At 41.0% G+C, this 22,839-nt stretch overlaps 1 protein-coding gene across 6 annotated transcripts in view; it reads left to right on the top strand.

The window, feature by feature from the left end:
- The window catches only part of NSUN6 (NOP2/Sun RNA methyltransferase 6), an 83,745-nt gene that overhangs the window by 25,785 nt on the left and 35,121 nt on the right, over positions 1 to 22,839 (top strand). For all 6 annotated transcript variants that reach the window (XM_055543961.1, XM_055543959.1, XM_055543957.1 and 3 more), the window contains 3 exons: positions 1,860 to 1,969; positions 2,853 to 3,006; positions 19,804 to 19,885. In XM_055543961.1, the coding sequence (XP_055399936.1) occupies positions 1,860 to 1,969; positions 2,853 to 3,006; positions 19,804 to 19,885 (346 nt within the window). The remainder of the gene's footprint in view (positions 1 to 1,859; positions 1,970 to 2,852; positions 3,007 to 19,803; positions 19,886 to 22,839) is intronic.

Here is a 22,839-nt window from a genome sequence, read left to right as displayed (position 1 = left end):
GTTGTGGTTTTAATCTACATAGAGCTTCATTGGATTAGAATATAAACACTTGATCATGTCCCTTCTAACACAGAAGGCATCAGAGCTGGTGATGACAGACATCAGGCTGGGCCCCGAGGGCTGCCCTGGCCTGTTCTACCCTGTGTGTCATTTCCTGTGACCTCAGTCCTGCCTTAGTTTTTGTTTTTTAATTGAGGTATAGTTGATATAAGTTATAGTATACAGTGTAGTGATTCACAATTTTTAAAGGTTATGCTCCATTTATAGTTATAAAATATTGGCTATACCATAAAAAAAGAATGAAATAATACCATTTGCAGCAACATGGATGGACCTAGAGATGATCATACTAAGTGAAGTCAGTCAGAGAAAGATGAATACCACATGAAACCACTTGTACATGGAATCCAAAAAAAAACAAAAAAGATACAAATGAATTTATTTACAGAATGGAAGTAGACTCAGACATAAAAAATAAATTTGTAGTTACCAAAGGGGACAGGTGAGGATGTGGGATAAGTTAGCAATATGGGTTGAACAGACACTGCTGCTGCTAAGTCACTTCAGTCGTGTCCGACTCTGTGCAACCCCATAGACGGCAGCCCACCAGGCTCCCCGTCCCTGGGATTCTCCAGGCAAGAACACTGGAGTGCGTTGCCATTTCCTTCTTCAATGCATGAAAGTGAAAAGTGAAAGTGAAGTCACTCAGTCGTGTCCGATTCTTCGTGACCCCATGGACTGCAGCCCACCAGGCTCCTCCGTCCATGGGATTTTTCCAGGCAAGAGTACTGGAGTGGGGTGCCACTGCCTTCTCCAGAACAGACACTACTATATTTGAAATAGATAAGCAACAAGGTTCTGTTGTATAGCATAGGGAACTATATTCAATATATTGTAATAACCTATAAGGGAAAAGAATATGGAAAAGTGTGTGTGTGTGTGTGTGTATATATATATATATGTATGTATGTATGTATAACTGAACCACTTTGCTGTATACTTGAAACTTACTCAGCATTGTAAATTAACTATTTCAGTATAGAAAAAAAATTGGTTATATTCCCTGTATCATAGACTCTGGTAGGTTATTTTAAATAATTAAATAATTTAAATAATTTAATTTAATTAAAATTAAATTTAATTAAATAATTAAATAATTAAATAATTAAAATAATAGTTTGTACCTCTTAATCCCCGACTCCTGTCTTGCCCCTCCCAATCTCCCTCTCCCCACTAATTTGTTCCGTGTATCTGTAAGTCGGTTTCTTTCTTGTATTTATTAGTTGTATTTGATGAAGCAATTTTTGATGCCACTTACTACCTTGCACCAAGATTTTCGTCTCAAGTGCCCATCCTCTTTGTAATTTAAAAAAAAAAAACCAAAACCCAAGCTTTATTATTTATTTTTGGCTGCACCGTGTCTTTGTTGCTGCCTGTGGGCTTTCTCTAGTTGTGGCCAGCAGGGACTCCTCTCCGGCTGTGTGTGTGCTTCTCATGGTGGTGGCTTCTCTTGTTGCAGAGCACGTGCTCTAGGGCATGTGGGTTTGGTAGTTGTGGCACAAGGGCTTAAGTTGCCCCAGGCATGTGGAATCTTCCCGGATCAGGGATTGAACCCACATCCCCTATGTTGGCAGGTGGAGTCTCAACCACTGGACCACCAGGGAAGTCCTTCTTTGTAGTTTTTAAGAAATTATTTCTTGTGTATTTATCTTCTTTCTTCCAACTTTTCCTCATTTATTCATTTGGAATAATGAAGACTAAAGAGGTTATTAATTTAGGGTTAGTTTGAAACCCTGAAAAGGCTGGTTGGCGTTGGAGATGCATCGTTCTTTACACTTTAACTCCTTTTGCTTCTGTAGGAAGAATATAAAACAGCAGCCTTGTGAAGTTGTTGTTGGAGCCCAGTGTGGCAATGCTGTGTTACGAGGAGCCCATGTCTATGTCCCTGGAATCGTATCAGCCTCAAAATGTGAGTATAATGTTCAGGTTTCTCTGTAAAACAGCCGCTAACATTTATGTGTATCATCAAATTGAAAATTCATTAAATCCTCACTCAGATACATTTCAAATTTGCTTTAACAAAGAACTTTGCCAAGTTGTGCATTTAGTATAGCCCGTTGAGGTGTGTATCTGAGAAGGAGTAACAAATCAGGCATCCGTATGTGGGTTTTCTGCCCATTTCTTTTATTCCCTTTGAGGACATCTGTGATGATGTTAGAGGATCATGATTCATGAAAAGAGTGGAAGATGTCAGTGAAATTTTGTTTTCCATTCTTTACTCAATTGTGCTGAAAGCTCAGGCTGCTGAACTGTCGTTTGCAGGGGAAACATTCCAAGTCTGGAATCTTAATATTGGGATGAAACTGAGTATTTTTAATTTACTCTTTTAAGGAATGTTAGATTTGGGGAAAATAATTGAAATAGAAGATACCTTTCCTTTTCTGCTCAGCTAAAGGCTTCCAACTGAGGTTGGATGTTTGCTGTTTTTTTTTCTCGACCCTCGCAAGGCATGTGGGATATTAGTTCCCAGATTGGGGGTTGAACAGGTGTCCCTTGTATTAGGAGTCTTAACCACTGGACAGCCAGGGAAGTCCCTGAGGTTGGATGTTTTGAAGACTATTCTGCATCTTTGTTTTCCTAGGGAAAAAAATAGATTTATTGTTGTCAAACATTGGAAAGTAAACAGTTGTATTTTCTGTCAGAAGTTATAGTGAGACCATGAGCCAGGTTAGACTGCTTCGTGTCCACTACTGATGCCCCTAGGCTTCTCCAGTCTTAAAGCTTGAAGACTTTTCACGGTTCTGCCAAAGAACAGTTATGTCAGTGTAATATGACTTTCTTCTTTTCTCTAGTTATGAAAGGTGGAGATGATGTTTCCGTATACTCTGACATTAAAGGCAAATGTAAGAAAGGAGCCAAAGAATTTGATGGAACAAAAATATTTCTTGGAAATGGGATTTCTGAACTAAGCCGCAAAGAGATCTTCAGTGGGCTGCCTGAACTGAAGTATGTCAGCAACTGTTGTTTTGGGGAAAATAAGCATCCTTTTTGTGGTTTAAAGAAAATGTAAAAATATGTATAATTGCATTATATGACTAATTTTTTTTGTTACAAGTTCAATTGGAAAATACTTGTTTAGCACATTCTGCCATTTTTTGGGTGGGGGGAAATATGCTTTTAGTTAAAAGCATAAATGCTCAGATTAAGGAGTCTCTTAAGTTGAAAAGTTTTGCATCTTTGATAACATTATTTATCTTGATAAAGGATGAGTTAGATGGCCTCTCCAGATCTTTTTTAACAGTCTGTGTGAGAAAAGCTTATAGTTTTAATATTAAAAAGAAAAAAAAATTTTAACTAAAAAATGTACCAGAAAGCCAGTACTGATGTGAATACTTGTGGTTAAAAATTAACGTTTGGATTTACTCACACCTCACTTTTATTATTTTTTTAATTTAAAAAATGTATTTACTTATTCCCACGCTGGGTCTTCGTTGTGGTGCCCAGGCTTCTCTTGTTGAGGAGCCCCGGCTCTCGGCGCAGGGGCTTCAGCAGTTGTAGCCTCGGGCTGCAGAGCACAGGCTCCGTAGATGTGGTGCCCGGGCTTAGTTGCTCTGCGGCATGTGGGATCTTCTCAGATCAGGGATCGAATCTGTGTCCCCAGCATTGGCAGGTGGTTTCTTATCCACTGGGCCACCAGGGAAATCCTGCTCACCTTAATTAAAACAAGTTAGTGTAAAATCATCTCTGGTTGCTACAAGTGAAAGTGAAAGTCACTCAGTCACGTCCAACTCTTTGCAACCCCATGGACTATACAGTCCATGGAATTCTCCAGGCCAGAATACTGGAGTGGGTAGCCTTTCCCTTCTCCAGGGGATCTTCCCAACCCAGGGATCGAACCCATGTCTCCCACATTACAGGGGGATTCTTTCCTAGCTGAGCCACCAGGGAAGCCCAAGAATACTGGAGTGGGTAGCCTATCCCTGCCAGCGGATCTTCCCGACCCAGAAATCGAACCAGGGTCTCCTGCATTGCAGGTGGATTCTTTACCAGCAGGCGCTAAGCAAATTAAATCTGTGTATAATCCAGTTTCTTATAATTTTTAAAATCGAAATACAGTTGATTTACAGTGTTGTGTTCATTTCTACTATACAGCAAAGTGACTCAGATATACATATGTACATATTCTTTTTTATATTCTTTTCCATTATGTTTATTACAGGATATTGAATGTAGTTCCCTATGCTATACAGAAGGACCTTGCTGTTTATCCATCCTGTATATAAAACTTATATCTCTTAATCCTAAACTCCCAATCCACCTCTTGCCCCAACTCCCTCTTGGAAACCACAAGTCTGTGAGTCGTTTCTGTTTTGTAGGTAGGTTCATTTGTGTCTTTATTATTGCTTAGTGTTTTCAGGCTGTTTCAGAAATTCTGTAGACAGCTCTGGTTCTACAAAGTTGACAGCTAATGGAGACACACTGAAAGCTGTGAATTTATTCAGCTAAAAGAGAGCCACTTACCTGATTCCTGGGACAGTTTTTCATATTTCAGCAATTTGAATTTATAGTTGATGTTAATTCTTCTAAAGACATAGGCTATTCCCTCCATCTAGAGGTGGCAGTACTTTCCAGATGACCAAGAACAAATAAATTCTTCATCTTGGAAGTGCTTCTGAATATGAAGATTATGCATACATCTATGTGTTAATCTTTGGGTCTGTAATAGGGAGTTGATAGTTTGACTGCTTCCTTTAGTTTGTTATAGGCGGTACACATTTCATCTTCTTATTTGATGTGGTGGTTCCAGTAATTGGGTCCACAGACTTCTGAGTACTGTTCTCTTTGTTGATCGGAGTAGAATGTAGCCATCTTTCAAGAAACTGTTGATTTTTAGAAAAAATTCTTAATTTTTTTTGGAGTATAAGAATATTTACAATGTTGCATTAGTTATAAATGTACAGAAATGTGATTTAGTTCATATATCTATTTTTTGGATTATTTTCCCATATAGATTATTACAGAGTATTCAGTAGAGTTCCTTATACTCTATAGTAGGTCCTTGTGGATTATCTGTTTTATACATAGTTCAGTTCAGTCGCTCAGTTGTGTCCGACTCTTTGTGACCCCATGAACTGCAGCACGCCAGGCCTCCCTGTCCATCACCAACTCCCGGAGTCCACCCAAACCTGTGTCCATTGAGTCAGTGATGCCATCCAACCATCTCATCCTCTGTTGTCCCCTTCTCCTCCTGCCCCCAATCTTTCCCAGCATCAGGGTCTTTTCAAATGAGTCAGCACTTCAGGTGGCCAAAGTATTGGAGTTTCTGCTTCAACATCAGTCCTTCCAATGAATACCCAGGACTGATCTCCTTTAGGATGGACTGGTTGGATCCCTTTGCAGTCCAAGGGACTCTCAAGAGTCGTCTTCAACACCACAGTTCAAAAGCATCAATACTTTGGCACTCAGCTTTCTTTATAGTCCAACTCTCATATCCATACATGACTACTGGAAAAACCATAGCCTTGACTAGACAGACATCTGTTGACAAAGTAATGTCTCTGCTTTTTAATATGCTGTTTAGGTTGGTCATAACTTTCCTTCCAAGGAGTAAGTGACTTTTAATTTCATGGCTGCAGTCACCATCTGCAGTGATTTTGGAGCCCAGAAAAATAAAGTCAGCCACTGTTTCCCCATCTATTTGCCATGAAGTGATGGGACCACATGCCATGATCTTAGTTTTCTGAATGTTGAGTTTCATGCCAACTTTTTCACTCTCTTTCACTTTCATCAAGAGGCTCTTTAGTTGTTTTTCACTCTCTGCCATAAAGGTGGTGTCATCTGCATATCTGAGGTTATTGCTATTTGTCCCCGCAGTCTTGATTCCAGCTTGTTAATTCCAGCCTCCAATCTGTCCCTCCCTGTTGTTCTTCTCCCTGGTAACCATATTTGATCTCTAAGTCTGTAAGTCTGTTTCTGTTTTGTAAAAATGTTCATTTGTATCATTTTTTTTTTTTTTAGATTCTGCATATAAGTGATAACATATGATATTTGTCTTTTGTCTGACTTACTTAGTATGATAATCTCTAGGTTCATTCATGTTCTTGCAAGTAGCATTATTTCATTCCTTTTTATGACTAATATTCCATTACACACACACACCCCCCCCACATCTTTATCCATTTCTCTGTCGATGGACATTTAGGTGCTTCCATGTCTTGACTGTTGTGAACTGTGCTGCAATAGATATGGGGATGCATGTATCTTTTCAAAATATGATTTTCTTCAGATATTATGCCCAGGAATGGGATTTTTGGATCACATGGTGGCTCTATTTTTAGTTTGTTTTTTTAAGAATTTTTATTTTGTATTGGGGTATAGCTGATTAACAATGTTGTGATGGTTTCAGGTGAACAACAGAGGGACTCAGCCATGGATATACATGTATCCATTCTCCCCCAGACCCTGCCTCCCATTCAGGCTGCCACTTAACACTGAGCAGAGTTCTGTGTGATACTCAATAGGTCCTTGTGGTTATCCTTTTTAAATGTGTACATGACCACCAATCTCCCTAACTATCCCTCCCCGCCCAGCAACCATAAGTTCATTTTTTAAGTCTGTGAGTCTCTTTCTGTTTTGTATCTTTTTTTTTTTAGATTCTACATAAAAGACATGCATATGGTAATTCTTCTTCTCTGTCCGACTTCACTCAGTATGACACGCTCTAGGTCTATCCATGTTGCTTCAAATGGCATTATTTCATTCTTTTTAATGGCTGAGTAATATTCCATTGTATATATGTAACACATTTTCTTTATCAGTTCTTCTGTTGATGGACATTTAGGTTGCTTCCATGTCTTGGTTATTGTAAACAGTGCTGCAGTGAACATTATTGAGCATGTATCTTTTTGAAATATGATTTTCTTCGGATATATGCTCAGGAGTGGGATCGCTTTATGCGGTGGCTCTATTTTTAGTTTTTTAAGGAACCTCCATACTGTTCTCCAAATTGCACCAACTTACATTCCCACCAACAGTGTAGGTAGGAGGGTTCCCTTTTTTCCTCACCCTCTACAGCATTTATTGTTTGTAGACTTTTTGATAATGACCATTCTGACCTGTGTGAGGTGATAACTCATTGTAGTTTTGATTTGCAGTTCTGAAATAATTAGTGATGTTGAACGTATTCTTATGAGCTACTTGGCCATCCGCATGTCATTGGAGAAATGTCTGTTTAGATCTTTCCATTTTTTGATTGGGTTGTTTGATTTTTTGATATAGAACTACATGAGCTGTTTGTATACTTTGGAGATTAGTTGCATCTTTTTCTCCCATTTTGTTGGTTGTTTTTTTGTTTTGTTTATGGTTTCCTATGCTGTGCAAAAACTTTTGGATTTATTTAGGTCCAATTTGTTTATTTTTGTTTTATTTTCTTTACTCTAGATGGTGGATTCAAAAAACTGTTGCTGTGATTTATGTAAAAGAGTATTCTGCCTATGTTTTTCTCTATAGAGTTTTGTAGTATCCAGCCTTACCTTTAGGTCTTTAATCTGTTTTGAGTTTATTTTTGTATATGGTGTTAAATATATTCTAATTTCATTCTTTTACATGCTGCTGTCCAGTTTTCTCAGAACCACTTATTGAAAAGACTGTCTTTTCCCCATTATGTATAGTCTTGCCTCCTTTGTCATAGATTAATTGACCATAGGTGTTTGGATTCATTTCTGGACTTTATGCCCTGTTCCATTGATCTGTAAGTCTGCCTTTGTGCCAGTACGAGACTGTTTGGATGACTGTAGCTTTGTAGTATAGCTTGAAGCCAGGGTGTCTGATTCCTCTGGTTCTGTTTTTCTTTCTCAAGATTGCTTTGGCTCTTCAGGGTCTTTTGTGTTTTCTGCACAGATTTTAAAAATATATATATTTATTTACTTACATATTTATTTGGCTCACCAGGTCTTAGTTATGGCATTCAGGTTCTAGTTCCCTGACAAGGGATTGAACCTAGGCTCCCTGCATTGGGAGCATGGAGTCTTAGCCACTGGACCATCAGGGAAGTCCCTGCATACAAATTTAAAAAATTTATTGTTCTAGTTCTTTGAAAAGGAATTGCATTGAACCTGTAGATTGCCTTTGGTAGTTATTTGGAAAATATGTTGAAAATATTTCGAACCCAAGAACGTGGTATATCTTTCCATCTGTTAGTGTCATCTTCGATTTCTTTCATCAGTGTCTTACAGGTTTCAGAGTACAGGTCTTTTGCCTCCTTCAGTTCAGTTCAGTTCTGTCGCTCAGTTGTGTCCGACTCTTTGCGACCATCGCAGCATGCCAGGCCTCCCTGTCCATCACCAACTCCCGGAGTTCACTCAGACTCACGTCCATCGAGTCAGAGATGCCATCCAGCCATCTCATCCTCTGTCGTCCCCTTCTCCTCCTGCCCCCAATAGTTTATTCCTAGGTATTTTATTCTTTTTGATGCAGTGGTAAATGGGATCATTTCCTTCTCTTTATGATCTTTTGTTTTTGGTGCATAGGAATGTAAGAGATTTCTGTATATTTATTTGGTACCCTGTAACCTTACTGAATTCATTGATAAGCTCTAATAGTTTTTGGTAGCATCTTTAGGATTTTCTGTGTATAGTATTATGTCATCTGCAGTAATAGTTTTCTTTTCCAATCTGGATTCCTTTTATTTCTTTTTGTTCTCTGATTGCCATGGCTAGGACTTCGAAAACTGTGTTGAGTAAAAGTGATGAGTGGGACATCCTTGTCTTGTTCCTAATCTTAGAGGAAATGAATTCAGCTTTTCATCATTGAGAACGATGTTAGCTGGAGGTTTGTCACGTGTGACCTTTGTTATGTTGAAGTATGTTCCCTCTGTGCCTACTTTCTGAAGAGTTTTCATCACAAATGGGTGTTGAATTTTGTCAAAACCTTTTCTGCATCTACAGAGACAATCATGGTTTTTATTCAGTTTGTTAATGTGTGTGTCACACTTATTTACAAAAAAAAATCCTTGCATTCCTGGGATAAATCCCACTTGATCATGGTGTACGATCCTTTTAATGTATTGTTGCATTTGGTTTGCTAGTATTTTGTTCAGGATTTGTGTATCTATGTTTATCAGTGATATTGGCCTGTAATTTTCCTTTTTTGTGTGGAATCTTTGGTTTTGGTATCAGGGTGACAGTGGCCTCAGAGAAGTTTGGGAGGGTGCCTTCCTCTGTAATTTTTGGAAATAATTTCATAAGGATAGGTGTTAACTCTTTTCTAAACATTTGATAAAATTCACCTATGTAACCTTTTAGTCCTGGACTTTGTTTTTTGGAAGTTTTTCTTTTTTTAATTTTTGCCTGTGCTGGGTCTTCACCACTGTGTGTGGGTTTTCTCTTGTTGCAAAGAATGGGGCCACTCTCTAGTTGCAGTGCACGGGTTTCTTGTTGCAGTGGCGTCTCTTGTTGTGGAACACAGGCTCTAGGCACTCTGGCTTCAGTAGTTTTGGCTTGCTGGCCTTAGGGTGTGTGGGCTTCAGTAGTTGTGGCGCAGGGGCTCATTAGTTGTGGCTTGCAGGCCCTAGAGCATGCAGGCTTTAGTTGCTATGGCTTGTAGGCTCTAGGGCATGGACTCAGTATTTGTGGCAGATGGGCTTAGTTGCTCCGTGGCATGTGAAATCTTCCCAGATCAGGGATTGAACCTCTGCATTGGCGGACGGATTCTCATCCATTGTGCCAGTAGGGAAGTCCCGTTGGGAGTGTTTTAATCACAGTTTCAGTTTCGTTACTTGTGACTGGTCCTTTCTCATATTTTCTATTTCTTCCTGGTTCAGTTTTGGGAGAGTGTTCATTTCTAAGAATTTGTTCATTTCTTCCAGGTTGTTCATTTTATTGGCATATAGCTGTTTGTAGTAGTCTCTTGTGATACTTTGTATTTCTGTGGTCTCCATTGCAACTTCCGCTTTTTCATTTCTAATTTTATTGATCTGAGCTTTTTTCCTCTGTTTCTTGATAAATCTGGCTAAAGGTTTTTCGATTTTGTTCATCTTTTCAAACATACGTTTATCTTTTCGTTTCATTGATCTTTTCTGTTGTTCATTTCCATTTCATGTATTTCTGCTCTGATCTTTATGATTTTCTCTTTGATTTCTTCAGTGATCCACTGGTGGTTTAGTAGCGTATTGTTTAGCTGCTGTGTGTGTCTGTGTTTTTTTCCTTGTAATTTATTTCTAATCTCATAGTATTGTGGTTGGAAAAGATGCTTGATATGATTTGAATTTTCTTACATTTTCCCAGGCTTGATTTGTGGCCCGAGATGTGATCTATCTTGGAGAATATTCATGTGCACTTAAAAAGAAGGTGTATTCTGCTAGTTTCAGATAGAATCTGCTATGAACATAAATAAGTCCATCTGGTCTAATGTGTCAATTAAGGCCTATTTTTTCTTATTTTCTGTGTGGATGACCTATCTATTGATGAAATCTGTGTTAGAGTCTCCCAGTATTGTTGTGTTATTGTCAGTTTCTTCTTTAATGGCTGTTAGCATTTGCCTTAAATTTTGAGGTGCTCCTATGTTGGATGCGTGTATATTTACAATTGTTACATCTTCTTGGATTGATCCCTTGATTATTATGTAATGTCCTTGTTACTTGTAATAATTTTTATTTTAAAGTCTATTTTGTCTGACATTAGTGTTGCTACTCCAGCTTTTTTTTTGATTTCCATTTTTGTGGAATACTTTTTTTTTCCATCCCCTTACTTTTAGTCTATGTGAGTCCCTAAATCTGAAGTGGTTCTCTTATAGGCTGCATATATATGAATTTTGTTCTTGTATCCATTCACCCAGTCTCTGTCTTTTGGTTGGAACATTTAATCCAGTTACATTTAAGATAATGATTGATATGTATATATTTTTATTTCCATTCTGCTAATTGTTTTGGATTTGTTTTTGTAGGTCTTTTTCTTTCCCTTCTTCTTTTGTTCTCTTCTGTTGTGATTTGATGACCAAGTCTTTAGTGTATGTTTTGATTGCTTTTTCTTTTGTGTGTGTGTATATGCAATAGAAAATTTTTGGTTTGTGTTTCCCATGAGGTTTTGATACAGCAGTTTATATGTATTTACAAGATTGTTTTAAGTTGCTGATCTCCTAATTTCCAGTGGATTGTCAATATCCTGCATTTTACTCTTCTCACAGTTGCTGGTTTTGACGTCATATTTGTGTATGGATTATTTCCTACCTTTACTGGTGAGCTTTCCCATTCACAATTTTCTTGTTTCTAGGGTGGCCTTGTCTTTTCCCTCCAGAGAAGTTCCTTTGACATTTGTTGTAAAGCTGGTTTGGGGGTGCTGAATTCTCTTAGCTTTTGCTTGTCTGTGAAGCTTTTGATTTCTCTGTTGAATCTGAATGAGAGCCTTGCTGAGTAGAGTATTCTTGTAGTAAGATTTTCCTTTCATTGCTTTAAATGTATTATGCAGAAGCCCTCTGGCCTGCAGAGTTTCTGCTGAATAATCTGACAATCTTATGGGAAAACCCTTATCTTTTATTTGTTGCTTTTCCCTTGTTGATTTTAGTGTTTTCTTTGTTTTTAATTTTTGTCAGTTTGATTAATACACATCTTGGCTTTTCCTCCTTGGATTTATCCAGTGTGGTATTCTGCACTTCCTGGACTTAGGTGACTGTTTCCTTTCCCATGTTAGGGAATTTTCAGTTTTTATCTCTTCAAATATTTTCTCAGGCCCTTTCTCTCTTTTCTTTCTGAGATCCCTGTAATGTGAATGTTGGTGCTTTTTGATGTTGTCCCAGAGGTCTCTAGACTGCCCACATTTCTTTTCATTCTTTTTTCTATATTCTGTTCCACAGCAGTGCTTTCCAGCATTCTGTCTTCCAGTTCATTTATCTGTTATTTGTCCTCGTTTATTCTGCTATTGATTCCTTCTAGTGCATTTTTCATTTCAGTTATTATATTTCCAATGCTGTTTGTTGTTTAAATCTTCCAGGTGTTTATTAAACATTTCTTGTATCTTTTTGCTCTGTGCCTCCATGCTTTTTTGAGATCTTGGATCATCTTTACTGTCATTTCTGCAAATTCTTTTTCTGTCTCCTCTTCACTTAGCTGTTTTCCTGGTGTTTTATCTCATTGCTTCGTCTGGAACGTATTTGTCTGCTGTCTCATTTTATCTAACTTTCTGTTTTCTGTTACACAGACTGCAGGATTATAGTTCCTCTTTCTTCTGGTGTCTGCCCCTAGGTGGGTGCGGCTGGTCTAAGGGGCTTGTGCAGACTTCCTGGTGGGAGGGACTGGTGCCTGCCCACTGCTGGGTGGAACTGGGTCTTGTCCCTCTGGTGGGCAGGGCTTTTCAAGGGGTATGTGTTCAGGAAGACTTTGAAGTGTGGTGATGAGTGGGACTGTGTTTTTGCCCTGTTGGTTGGTTGGCCTGAGCTTCCCAACACTAGATCCTAAGGGATGTATTGGGCGGGACTGGGCCTTGGTGTCAATGAATACTCCCCAGCACCCCTGCCACCAGTGTCCTTGTCCCCACAGTGAGCTACAGGTGCCCCTCGCCTCCCCAGGAGACCCTCCAAGACCAGCAGGTAGGTCTGGCCCAGGCTCCTATGAGGTCACTCCTTTTCCAGCTGGGTCCCAGGGTACATGAGACCTGTGTGCCCTCTGAGAATGGCATTTGTTTCCCCCAGTCCTGTGACAGTCCTGTGATCAAGCCCTGCTGGCCTTCAAAGCCAAATGCTCTGGGGTCTCATCCCCCTGATGCCAGACCCCCCGCCTGAGGAGCCTGACATGGGCTTGGAACTCACTCCTGGGAGAACCTCTGTGATCCTGTTATTTTCCAGTTTCTGGGTCATCCATCCATGTGGTCATCCATCCATCCGGGTACAGGGTTTGATTACATTATGAGTGCATTCCCTTCTGCAATCTTGTTGTGGCCTCTTCTTTGTCTTTGGAAGTTGAACATCTTATTGGTGGGTTCTGGTTCTGGTTTGTTGATGGTTGTTCAGTATTCAGTTGTGATTTTGGTGTTTTCGTGAGAGGAGGTGAGCTCAGGTCCTTCTGTTCCACCATCTTGTCAGGAAATCAAGAAGCTGTTGATTTTTAAACTCAGCTTTCTGTTAGGATTTCTTTGTCTGCCTATGTGAAAAACATGCTTCTACAACAAAGAAATGCTGCATTTATATACTGCTTATATTCTTTTTAAACTTTAGAACCAACTTCACTAATAGTATATTTGAACATTCAGTTAGTGAATTTGTGTCCATTGGTTTCTCGAATGCAAGTTGTGTTGAATCATCCATAGGCTCAGATTGATTAATATACCAACAGATTGTTTATTCTATGAGATCTTATATTTTGCATTATTATATGGAGGTACATTGTACAGAAATAGTTTAAAGGGAAAGAGTAAACTCATACATGAGCAATAACTGGCTAAAATTATTCTTTTTCATGTTATTTTCAATTAAATACTATACAGATGGATACTTTTTTGCTGGTAGGTGTGGTCAGGAGGAGATAGTCAAAGGGGAACCAGATCCTGAAGTACAGGTGGGACCTGAGGTAGGATGGCAAGTATATGTTAGTTTCAGTATCTTCCAGAGGACTGGAGTCCTACAGGTCAGAGTCATTTGAATTACAGAGGAGTGATCATTCAGAGCATGCAGTACCGGTCTAGACTTTGGGGGTTGGGGCAAGGTGTTGATCAAGGTAAGTGCCCAGTTGTCTCAAGGAAGAACTGACTTTTGAATATGAGGCAGTGATGTTTCAAGTCTTTGTATTTTCTGCTAAGGGGAAGGAACCATTTAATTTAAAAGTGGTTTGATTTAATCCTGATTGGAGCAAGGACGAGACTTTTAACTCTGAGTGAAGGTGCAGATTTGGAGAAACCAAGTGTTAAACAGATGAGTGAGGGTAAAGGCACGGGGTGAAGAAGAAAAGGAGTTAACCTTTGTTTTCAGACCCACCGCAGTGACAGTCATGAATATCTACTGAAATTATGTCACTCTTACAGGGCAGCATAAACTTACTCTGCTGTGGCATAAGAAGAAATACATAGGGAATTACCTGGCAGTCCAGTGGTTTGGATTCCATGCTTCTTCCATTGCAGAGGCCTGGGTTTGCTCCCTGGTACGGGAACTAAGATCCTGGGAACTAAGTGCCACTCAGTTCAGTTCAGTTCAATTGTTCAGTCGTGTCCGACTCTTTGAGACCCCATGAACCGCAGCATGCCAGGCCTCCCTGTCCAGCACCAACTCCCAGAGTCCACCCAAACCCATTCCATCGAGTCCATGATGCCATCCAACCATCTCATCCTCTGTCGTCCCCTTCTCCTCCTGCCCCCAATCTTTCCCAGCATCAGGGTCTTTTCCAATGAGTCAGCTCTTCGCATCAGGTGGCCAAAGTATTGGAGTATCAGCTTCAACATCAGTCCCTCCAATGAACACCCAGGACTGATCTCCTTTAGGATGGACGGGTTGGATCTCCTTGCAGTCCAAGAGACTCTCAAGAGTCTTCTCCAACACCACAATTCGAAAGCAACAATTCTGCTCTCAGCTTTCTTTATAGTCCAACTCTCACATCCATACATGACCACTGGAAAAACCATAGCCTTGACTAGATGGACCTTTGCTGGCAAAGTAATGTCTCTGCTTTTGAATATGCTGTCTAGGTTGGTCATAACTTTCCTTCCAAGGAGTAAGCGTCTTTTAGTTTCATGGCTGCAGTCACCATCTGCAGTGATTTTGGAGCCCAGAAAAATAAAGTCTGACACTGTTTCCACTGTTTCCCCATCTATTTCCCATGAAGTGATGCGACCAGATGCCATGATCTTAGTTTTCTGAATGTTAAGCTTTAAGCCAACTTTTTCACTCTCCTCTTTCACTTTCATCAAGAGGCTCTTTAGTTCTTCTTCACTTTCTGTCATAAGGGTATGCACTTTCTGCATATCTGAGGTTATTGATATTTCTCCTGGCAATCTTGATTCCAGCTTGTGTTTCCTCCAGCCCAGCGTTTCTCATGATGTACTCTGCATATAAGTTAAATAAGCAGGGTGACAATATACAGCCTTGATGTACTCCTTTTTCTATTTGGAACCAGTCTGTTGTTCATGTCCAGTTCTAACTGTTGCTTCCTCACCTGTATATAGGTTTCTCAAGAGGCAGGTCAGGTAGTCCCATCTCTTGCCATCTCTTTCAGAATTTCCACAGTTTTTTGTGATCCACACAGTCAAAGGCTTTGGCATAGTCAATAAAGCAGAAATAGATGTTTTTCTGGAACTCTTTTGCTTTTTCAGTGATCCAGTGGATGTTGGCAATTTGATCTCTGGTTCCTCTGCCTTTTCTAAAACCAGCTTGAACATCTGGAAGTTCCCGGTTAATGTATTGCTGAAGCCTGGCTTGGAGAATTTTGAGCATTACTTTACTAGCATGTGAGATAGGTGCAATTGTGTGGTAGTTTGAGCATTCTTTGGCATTGCCTTTCTTTGGGATTGGAATGAAAGCTGACCTTTCTAGTCCTGTGGCCACTGCTGAGTTTTCCAAATTTGCTGACATATTGAGTGCAGCACTTTGACAGCATCATCTTTTAGGGTCTGAAATAGCTCAACTGGATTCCATCACCTCCACTAGTTTTGTTTGTAGTGATGCTTCCTAAGGCCCACCTGACTTCGCATTCCAGGATGTCCGGCTCTAGGTGAGTGTGAGTGATCACACCTTCGTGATAATCTGGGTCGTGAAGATCTTTTTTGTACAGTTCTTTTGTGTATTCTTGCCACCTCTTCTTAATATCTTCTGCTTCTGTTAGGTCCATACCATTTCTGTCCTTTATCGAGCCCATCTTTGTATGAAATGTTCCCTTGATATCTCTAATTTTCCTGAAGAGATCTCTAGTCTTTCTCATTCTGTTGTTTTCCTCTATTTCTTTGCATTGATTGCTGAGGAAGGCTTTCTTATCTCTCCTTGCTATTCTTTGGAACTCTGCATTCAAATGGGTATATCTTTCCTTTTCTTCTTTGCTTTTCACTTCCCTTCTTTTCACAGCTATTTGTAAGGCCTCCTCAGACAGCCATTTTGCTTTTTTGCATTTCTTTTTCTTGGGGATGGTCTCAATCCCTGTCTCCTGTACAATATCACGAACCTCATTCCATAGTTCATCAGGCACTCTGTCTTTCTGATTTAGTCCCTTAAATCTATTTCTCACTTTCACTGTATAGTCATAAGGGATTTGATTTAGTTCATACCTGAATGGTCTAGTGGTTTCCCCTACTTTGGTTTCCCCCAAATCTAAGTCTGAATTTGGCAATAAGGAGTTTATGATCTGAGCCACAGTCTGTTCCCGATCTTGTTTTTGCTGACCGTATAGAGCTTCTCCATCTTTGGCTGCAAAGGATATAATCAGTCTGATTTCGGTGTCGACCATCTGGTGATATCCATGTGTAGAGTCTTCTCTTGTGTTGTTGGAAGAGGGTGTTTGCTATGACCAGTGCGTTCTCTTGGCAGAACTCTATTAGCCTTTGCTCTGCTTCATTCTGTACTCCAAGGCCAAATTTGCCAGTTACTCCAGGTGTTTCCTGACTTCCTACTTTTGCATTCCAGTCCCCTATAATGAAAAGGGCATCTTTTTTGGGTGTTAGCTCTAGAAGGTCTTGTAGGTCTTCATAGAACCGTTAAACTTCAGCTTCTTCAGTGTTACTGATCAGGGCATAGACTTGGGTTACTGTGATATTGAATGGTTTGCCTTGGAAACGAACAGAGGTCATTCTGTCGTTTTTGAGATTGCATTCAAGTACTTCATTTCGGACTCTTTTTTTGACTATGATGGCCACTCCATTTCTACTGGGGGATTCCTGCCCGCAGTAGTAGATATAATGGTCATCTGAGTTAAATTCACCCATTCCAGTCCATCTTAGTTTGCTGATTCCTAGAATGTTGACATTCACTCTTGCCATCTCCTGTTTGACCACTTCCAATTTGCCTTGATTTGTGGACCTAACATTCCAGGTTCCTATGCAATATTGCTCTTTACAGCCTCGAATCTTGCTTTTATCACCAGTCCCACCCACAACTGGGTGTTGTTTTTGCTTTGGCTCCATCCCTCCATTCTTTCTGTAGTTATTTCTCCGCTGATCTCCAGTAGCATATTGGGCACCTACTGACCTGGGGAGTTCATCTTTTAATGTCCTATCTTTTTGCCTTTTCATACCGTTCATGGGGTTCTCGAGGCAAGAATACTGAAGAGGTTTGCCATTCCCTTCTCCCGTAGACCACATTCTGTCAGACCTCTCCACCATGAGCCGTCTGTCTTGGGTGGCCCCACATGGCATGGCTCAGTTTCATTGAGTTAGAGAAAGAAGGCCGTGGTCTGTGTGATCAGATTGGATAGTTGTTCACGTGCCACTGGAAGTTGCCAAAAAAAAAAAGTAGTATATAAAAAATTTGATCTTTGTCCCACGTTCCTGACCACTTGCTCCTAAAACCTGTGGAATCTTAGGAGTGATAAGAGTGTTTTTGTATCCCCTCCAGACAGCTGTATCCCCTTAAAGAATGGGGGCTGTTTGCCAAAGCAGCTAAGTGTGTGATTAGAAGGTTGGCACTTACAAGTGCCTTTGCTGTATCTCTGGGGAAGAAAAAGGGACTGAAGATTGAACTAAGCACCAGTGACCAGTGATTTAATTGGTCTAGTGTATGTAATGAAACTGGGCTTCCCGAGTCGCTCAGTGGTAAAGAATCGCCTGCCAGTGCAGGAGACATGGGTTCGATCCCTGGGTTGGGAAGATCCGCTGGAGAGGGAAAGGGCAACTCACTCCAGTTTTCTTGCCTGGGAAATCCCATGGACAGAGAAGCCTGGCGGGCTGCAGTTCATGGAGCTGCAAAAGAGTTGGGCCAATTGAGCAGCTACACAACAACAACAGTGTGATGAAGTCTCCCTAAAAACCAGTGAAGGACAGGGCTTGGACACTTTCCAGGTTGGTGAACACATCCAGGTGCTGAGAGGGCGGTGCTCCGTGCCCCCTCCCGTAACTTGCCCCGCATCCCTTTTGTTTGGTTGTATCCTTCATAATCAACTGGTAATCATAAATACACTATTCTCCGGAGTTCTGTGAGTCCTTCTGGTGGACTGTTGACGCCGAGGCGAGAGTCTGGTGACCTCCCCGTTCACAGCCAGGTGGCAGCCTGGGCAGTGCAGTTGGCACCCGGCTTGGGTCCAGTCTTGTTGGACTGAACCTGTGGATTCTGACGATGACCCCGGGCCGTGTGTCAGAAGGCAACTGAATTGTAGGTTATCCACCTGGTGTCTAGAGCAATTGAGAGTTGCTGGGTGTGAGAAAGAACCCCACACATTTGTTGTCAGAAGTGTTGTGAGGAGAATTAGCCCACCTGCCTACAGCAAGTAGGGTCCTCACCATCTGTGTAGGTGCTTCTCTGCCCAGACCAGTTCATAAGCTCTGAGCTCATCTCCCTGCTGTGTCTATAGGTTCTGGTCTTGTTCTCCCACCCTGGACTCTCTTCTCTGCTTGTACCCTTGAACTCATTCAAATCCTGATTCTTTTTTAATTTTTTATTTATTTTTGGCTGTGTTGGCTCTTTGTTTTTGCTGGATGGGCTTTTCTCTAGTTGCAGTGAGCATGGGCTGCTCTCTAGTTGCAATATGCAGGCTTCTCATTGCAGTGTCTTCTCTTGCTGTGGAGCACGGGTTCTAGGGCATGAGGGCTTCAGTAGTTGTGGCATGTGGGCTCAGGAGTTGCAGCTCCCGGGCTCTAGAGCACAAGCTCAGGGATCTTTCCTGATCAGGGATTGAACCTGGGTCCCCTGCATTGGCAGGCAGATTCTTTACCACTGAGCCACTGGAGAAGCCCCATGTCCTGATTCTTGTCTTTGCTTTTATGATCAGACCGTGCTTCCTTCTGTGGCCTCTAATCCTTGGAACAGCATGTCGTTTCCCCGTGTTCTCTCTCCCTCTGGTGTGGCCTGTGGACCTGGCCATGCTTGGCTTTTCTCAAACAGTATACTCATGTGCTCTGGAGAGACTCTGAGAATCTTTCTGACTGCGATACCTGTTTTGGTGGATCACTTTCCCCTGTGCTGTCCTGGTTCCTGGCCATTCCTTCTGTGGTCAGTTCCACCGCCACTCACAGTAGGGACAGAGCGGGTAAAGGTCAGCCCATGGATTGTGTCAGCACTGGGCAGTTACTCTCTAAAGAGTTGAGAGGGAAGCAGGGAGGCACGTTTGTAATGGCTTACCACCAGTGTGATTCTTACATAGATTTTTATTTTTCATACAAATACTGAGCATAGTGGCTGGCCAAATGAAGCTTTCACAAAATGTTTATTGAATCGAAAGGGCAATAACAGTGGTCATAAATCTCCTACCAAAGATGAGAAAGCATCAGTGAGTAAAGACTCAGAGGGTCTTTGCTTTTTAGTCTATTCACATCTCTGAATGCAGTGGTACCTAATGTGTCTTTATCCTTTTTAGTGCTCCCAGTGGCCTTCTCTATTGTGGGTAAAAATCCAGAAATAATCCACAGGAATACTCTTAAGTATCTTGTGCTGAATAGAAAATGGTTTTTAAAAGGTGGAACATCTTATATTTGACATACCAGTTGAGTGTATTCCTAGAAGTGGAGTTTGTCTTGTTCAGTCTCTGAGTCATGTCTGACTCTCTGCGGCCCTGTGGACTGCAGCATGCCGGGTTTCCCTGTCCTTCCCTGTCTCCTGGAGCTTGCTCAAACGCGTGCCCATTGAGTTGGTGATGCCATTTGATTAGACTGTTTAATTTACACTGAGTAATATTAGATTTCCATTTTTCAGAGGTGTGGGCGTAAGAATGACAGAGCCGGTGTATCTCAGCCCTTCATTTGATAATGTCCTGCCCAACTACTTGTTTTTACAGGTAAGTGTTTGTAAAAACAAATATTTAGTGACATTGAAATATCCTTCAGTGAATTATTTGAAATCTAAGGATTTGTTCTGTTTCTGTTAACTTTTTTTTTTTTGTAGTGTATTTGTATATTTTCTGATCTACCTTTGGTAGCAAGAAAAAGCTGAGATTTTCAACTACGTTTTCTCCCTTCCTTTGCCCAACAATGTTTTAATAGCTTATTGTAATGATTGCTTTCCATCTCAGCATATAAATCCTTAAATAATGCATGCATTTGCTATACATATTAGTGTTTCACGTGTGACAGTGAGATTCAAATGGTTTACTATTAGCAGATTTTGGTCAGATGGTTATCAATTGCTGCGATATAACAATTTGCGTTATCTAGTTTATGATGTACTTTCATATACAGTAACTGATATGATTTGTTACAATCTACTGGTTAGGTAGCAGCATTTATCATTACTGTTGTTATTATTTCCAATATAAGATGGAGAAAAGGAAAGATACAACAATATAAGTGTAGAGTTCCAAAGAATAGCAAGGAGAGATAAGAAAGCCTTCCTCCGAGATCAATGCAAAGAAATAGAGGAAAACAGTAGAATGGGAAAGACTAGAGATTTCTTCAAGAAAGTTAGAGATACCAAGGGAACATTTCATGCAAAGATGAGCTCGATAAAGGACAGAAATGGCATGGACCTAACAGAAGCAGAAGATATTAAGAGGAGGTGGCAAGAATACACAGAAGAACTGTACAAAAAAGATCTTCATGACCCAGATAATCATGATGGTGTGATCACCCACCTAGAGCCAGACATCCTGGCATGCGAAGTCAGGTGGGCCTTAGGAAGCATCACTACGAACAAAGCTAGTGGAGGTGATGGAATTCCAGTTGAGGTATTCCAAATCCTGAAAGATGATGCTTTAAACTGCTGCACTCAATATGCTAGCAAATTTGGAAAACTCAGCAGTAGCCACAGGACTGGAAAAGGTCAGTTTTCATTCCAGTCCCAAAGAAAGGCAATGCCAAAGAATGTTCAATCTACCGCACAATTGTACTCATCTCACATGATAGTAAAGCAATGCTCAAAATTCTCCAAGCCAGGCTTCAGCAATACGTGTACTGTGAACTTGCAGATGTTCAAGGTGGATTTAGAAAAGGCAGAGGAACCAGAGATCAAATTGCCAACATCCGTTGGATGATCAAAAAAGCAAGAGAGTTCCAGAAAAATATCTATTTCTGCTTTATTGACTATTTCAAAGCTTTTGACTGTGTGGATCATAACAGACTCTGGAAAATTCTGAAAGAGATGGGAATACCAGACCACCTGACCTGCCTCTTAAGAAACCTGTATGCAGGTCAGGAAGCAACAGTTAGAACTGGACATGGACAACAGACTGGTTCCAAATAGGAAAAAGAGTACGTCAAGGCTGTATATTGTCACCCTGCTTATTTAACTTACATGCAGAGTACATCATGAGAAACTCTGGGCTGGAAGAAGCACAAGCTGGAATCAAGATTTCCGGGAGAAATATCAATAACCTCAGATATGCAGATGACACCACCCTTATGGCAGAAAGTGAAGAAGAACCAAAGAGCCTCTTGATGAAAGTGAAAGTGGAGAGTGAAAAAGTTGGCTTAAAGCTCAACATTCAGAAAACTAAGATCATGGCATCTGGTCCCATCACTTCATGGGAAATAGATGGGGAAACAGTGGAAACAGCAGGTGACTTTATTTTGGGGGGCTCCAAAATCACTGCAGATGGTGACTGCAGCCATGAAATTAAAAGACGCTTACTCCTTAGAAGAAAAGTTACAACCAACCTAGACAGCATATTAAAAAGCAGAGACATTACTTTGTCAACAGAGGTCCGTCTAGTCAAAACTTTGGTTTTTCCAGTGGTCATGTATGGATGTGAGAGTTGGAATCTAAAGAAAACTGAGCGCCGAAGAATTGATGCTTTTGAACTGTGGTGTTGGAGAAGACTCTTGAGAGTCCCTTAAACTACAAGGAGATCCAGCCAGTCCATCCTAAAGGAGATCAGTCCTGAATATTCATTGGAAGGACTGGTGCTGAAGCTGAAACTCTAATACTTTGGCTACCTGATGCGAAGAACTGACTCATTGGAAAAGACCCTGATGCTGGGAAAGATTGAAGGCGGGAGGAGAAGGGGATGACAGAGGATGAGATGGTTGAATGGCATCACTGACTCAGTGGACATGAGTTTGATTAAATTCCGGGAGTTGGTGATGGACAGGGAGGCCTGGTGTGCTGCAGTCCATGGTGTTGCAAAGAGTCGGACATGACTGAACTACTGAACTGAACTGAACTGAAAGAAGTCAAGTAGAGATCAGATCAGATCAGATCAGTCGCTCAGTCGTCTCCGACTCTTTTCGACCCCATGAATCACAGCACGCCAGGCCTCCCTGTCCATCACCAACTCCCGGAGCTCACCCAGACTCAAGTCCATCGAGTCAGTGATGCCATCCAGCATCTCATCCTCTGTCGTCCCCTTCTCCTCCTGCCCCCAATCCCTCCCAGCATCAGAGTCTTTTCCAATGAGTCAACTCTTTGCATGAGGTGGCCAAAGTACTGGAGTTTCAGCTTTAGCATCATTCCTTCCAAAGAAATCCCAGGGCTGATCTCCTTCAGAATGGACTGGTTGGATCTCCTTGCAGTCCAAGGGACTCTCAAGAGTCTTCTCCAACACCACAGTTCAAAAGCATCAATTCTTCAGCGCTCAGCCTCCTTCACAGTCCAACTCTCACATCCATACGTGACCACAGGAAAAGCCATAGCCTTGACTAGATGGACCTTTGTTGGCAAAGTAATGTCTCTGCTTTTGAATATGCTATCTAGGTTGGTCATAACTTTCCTTCCAAGGAGTAAGAGTCTTTTAATTTCATGGCTGCAGTCACCATCTGTAGTGATTTTGGAGCCCAGAAAAATAAAGTCTGACACTGT

Source organism: Bubalus kerabau, chromosome 13 (assembly GCF_029407905.1).
Source record: "Bubalus kerabau isolate K-KA32 ecotype Philippines breed swamp buffalo chromosome 13, PCC_UOA_SB_1v2, whole genome shotgun sequence".
Lineage (NCBI taxonomy): Eukaryota > Metazoa > Chordata > Mammalia > Artiodactyla > Bovidae > Bubalus > Bubalus kerabau.
Note: the sequence above shows the minus strand (reverse complement) of the source record. Positions and strands in the feature narration are given on the sequence as shown.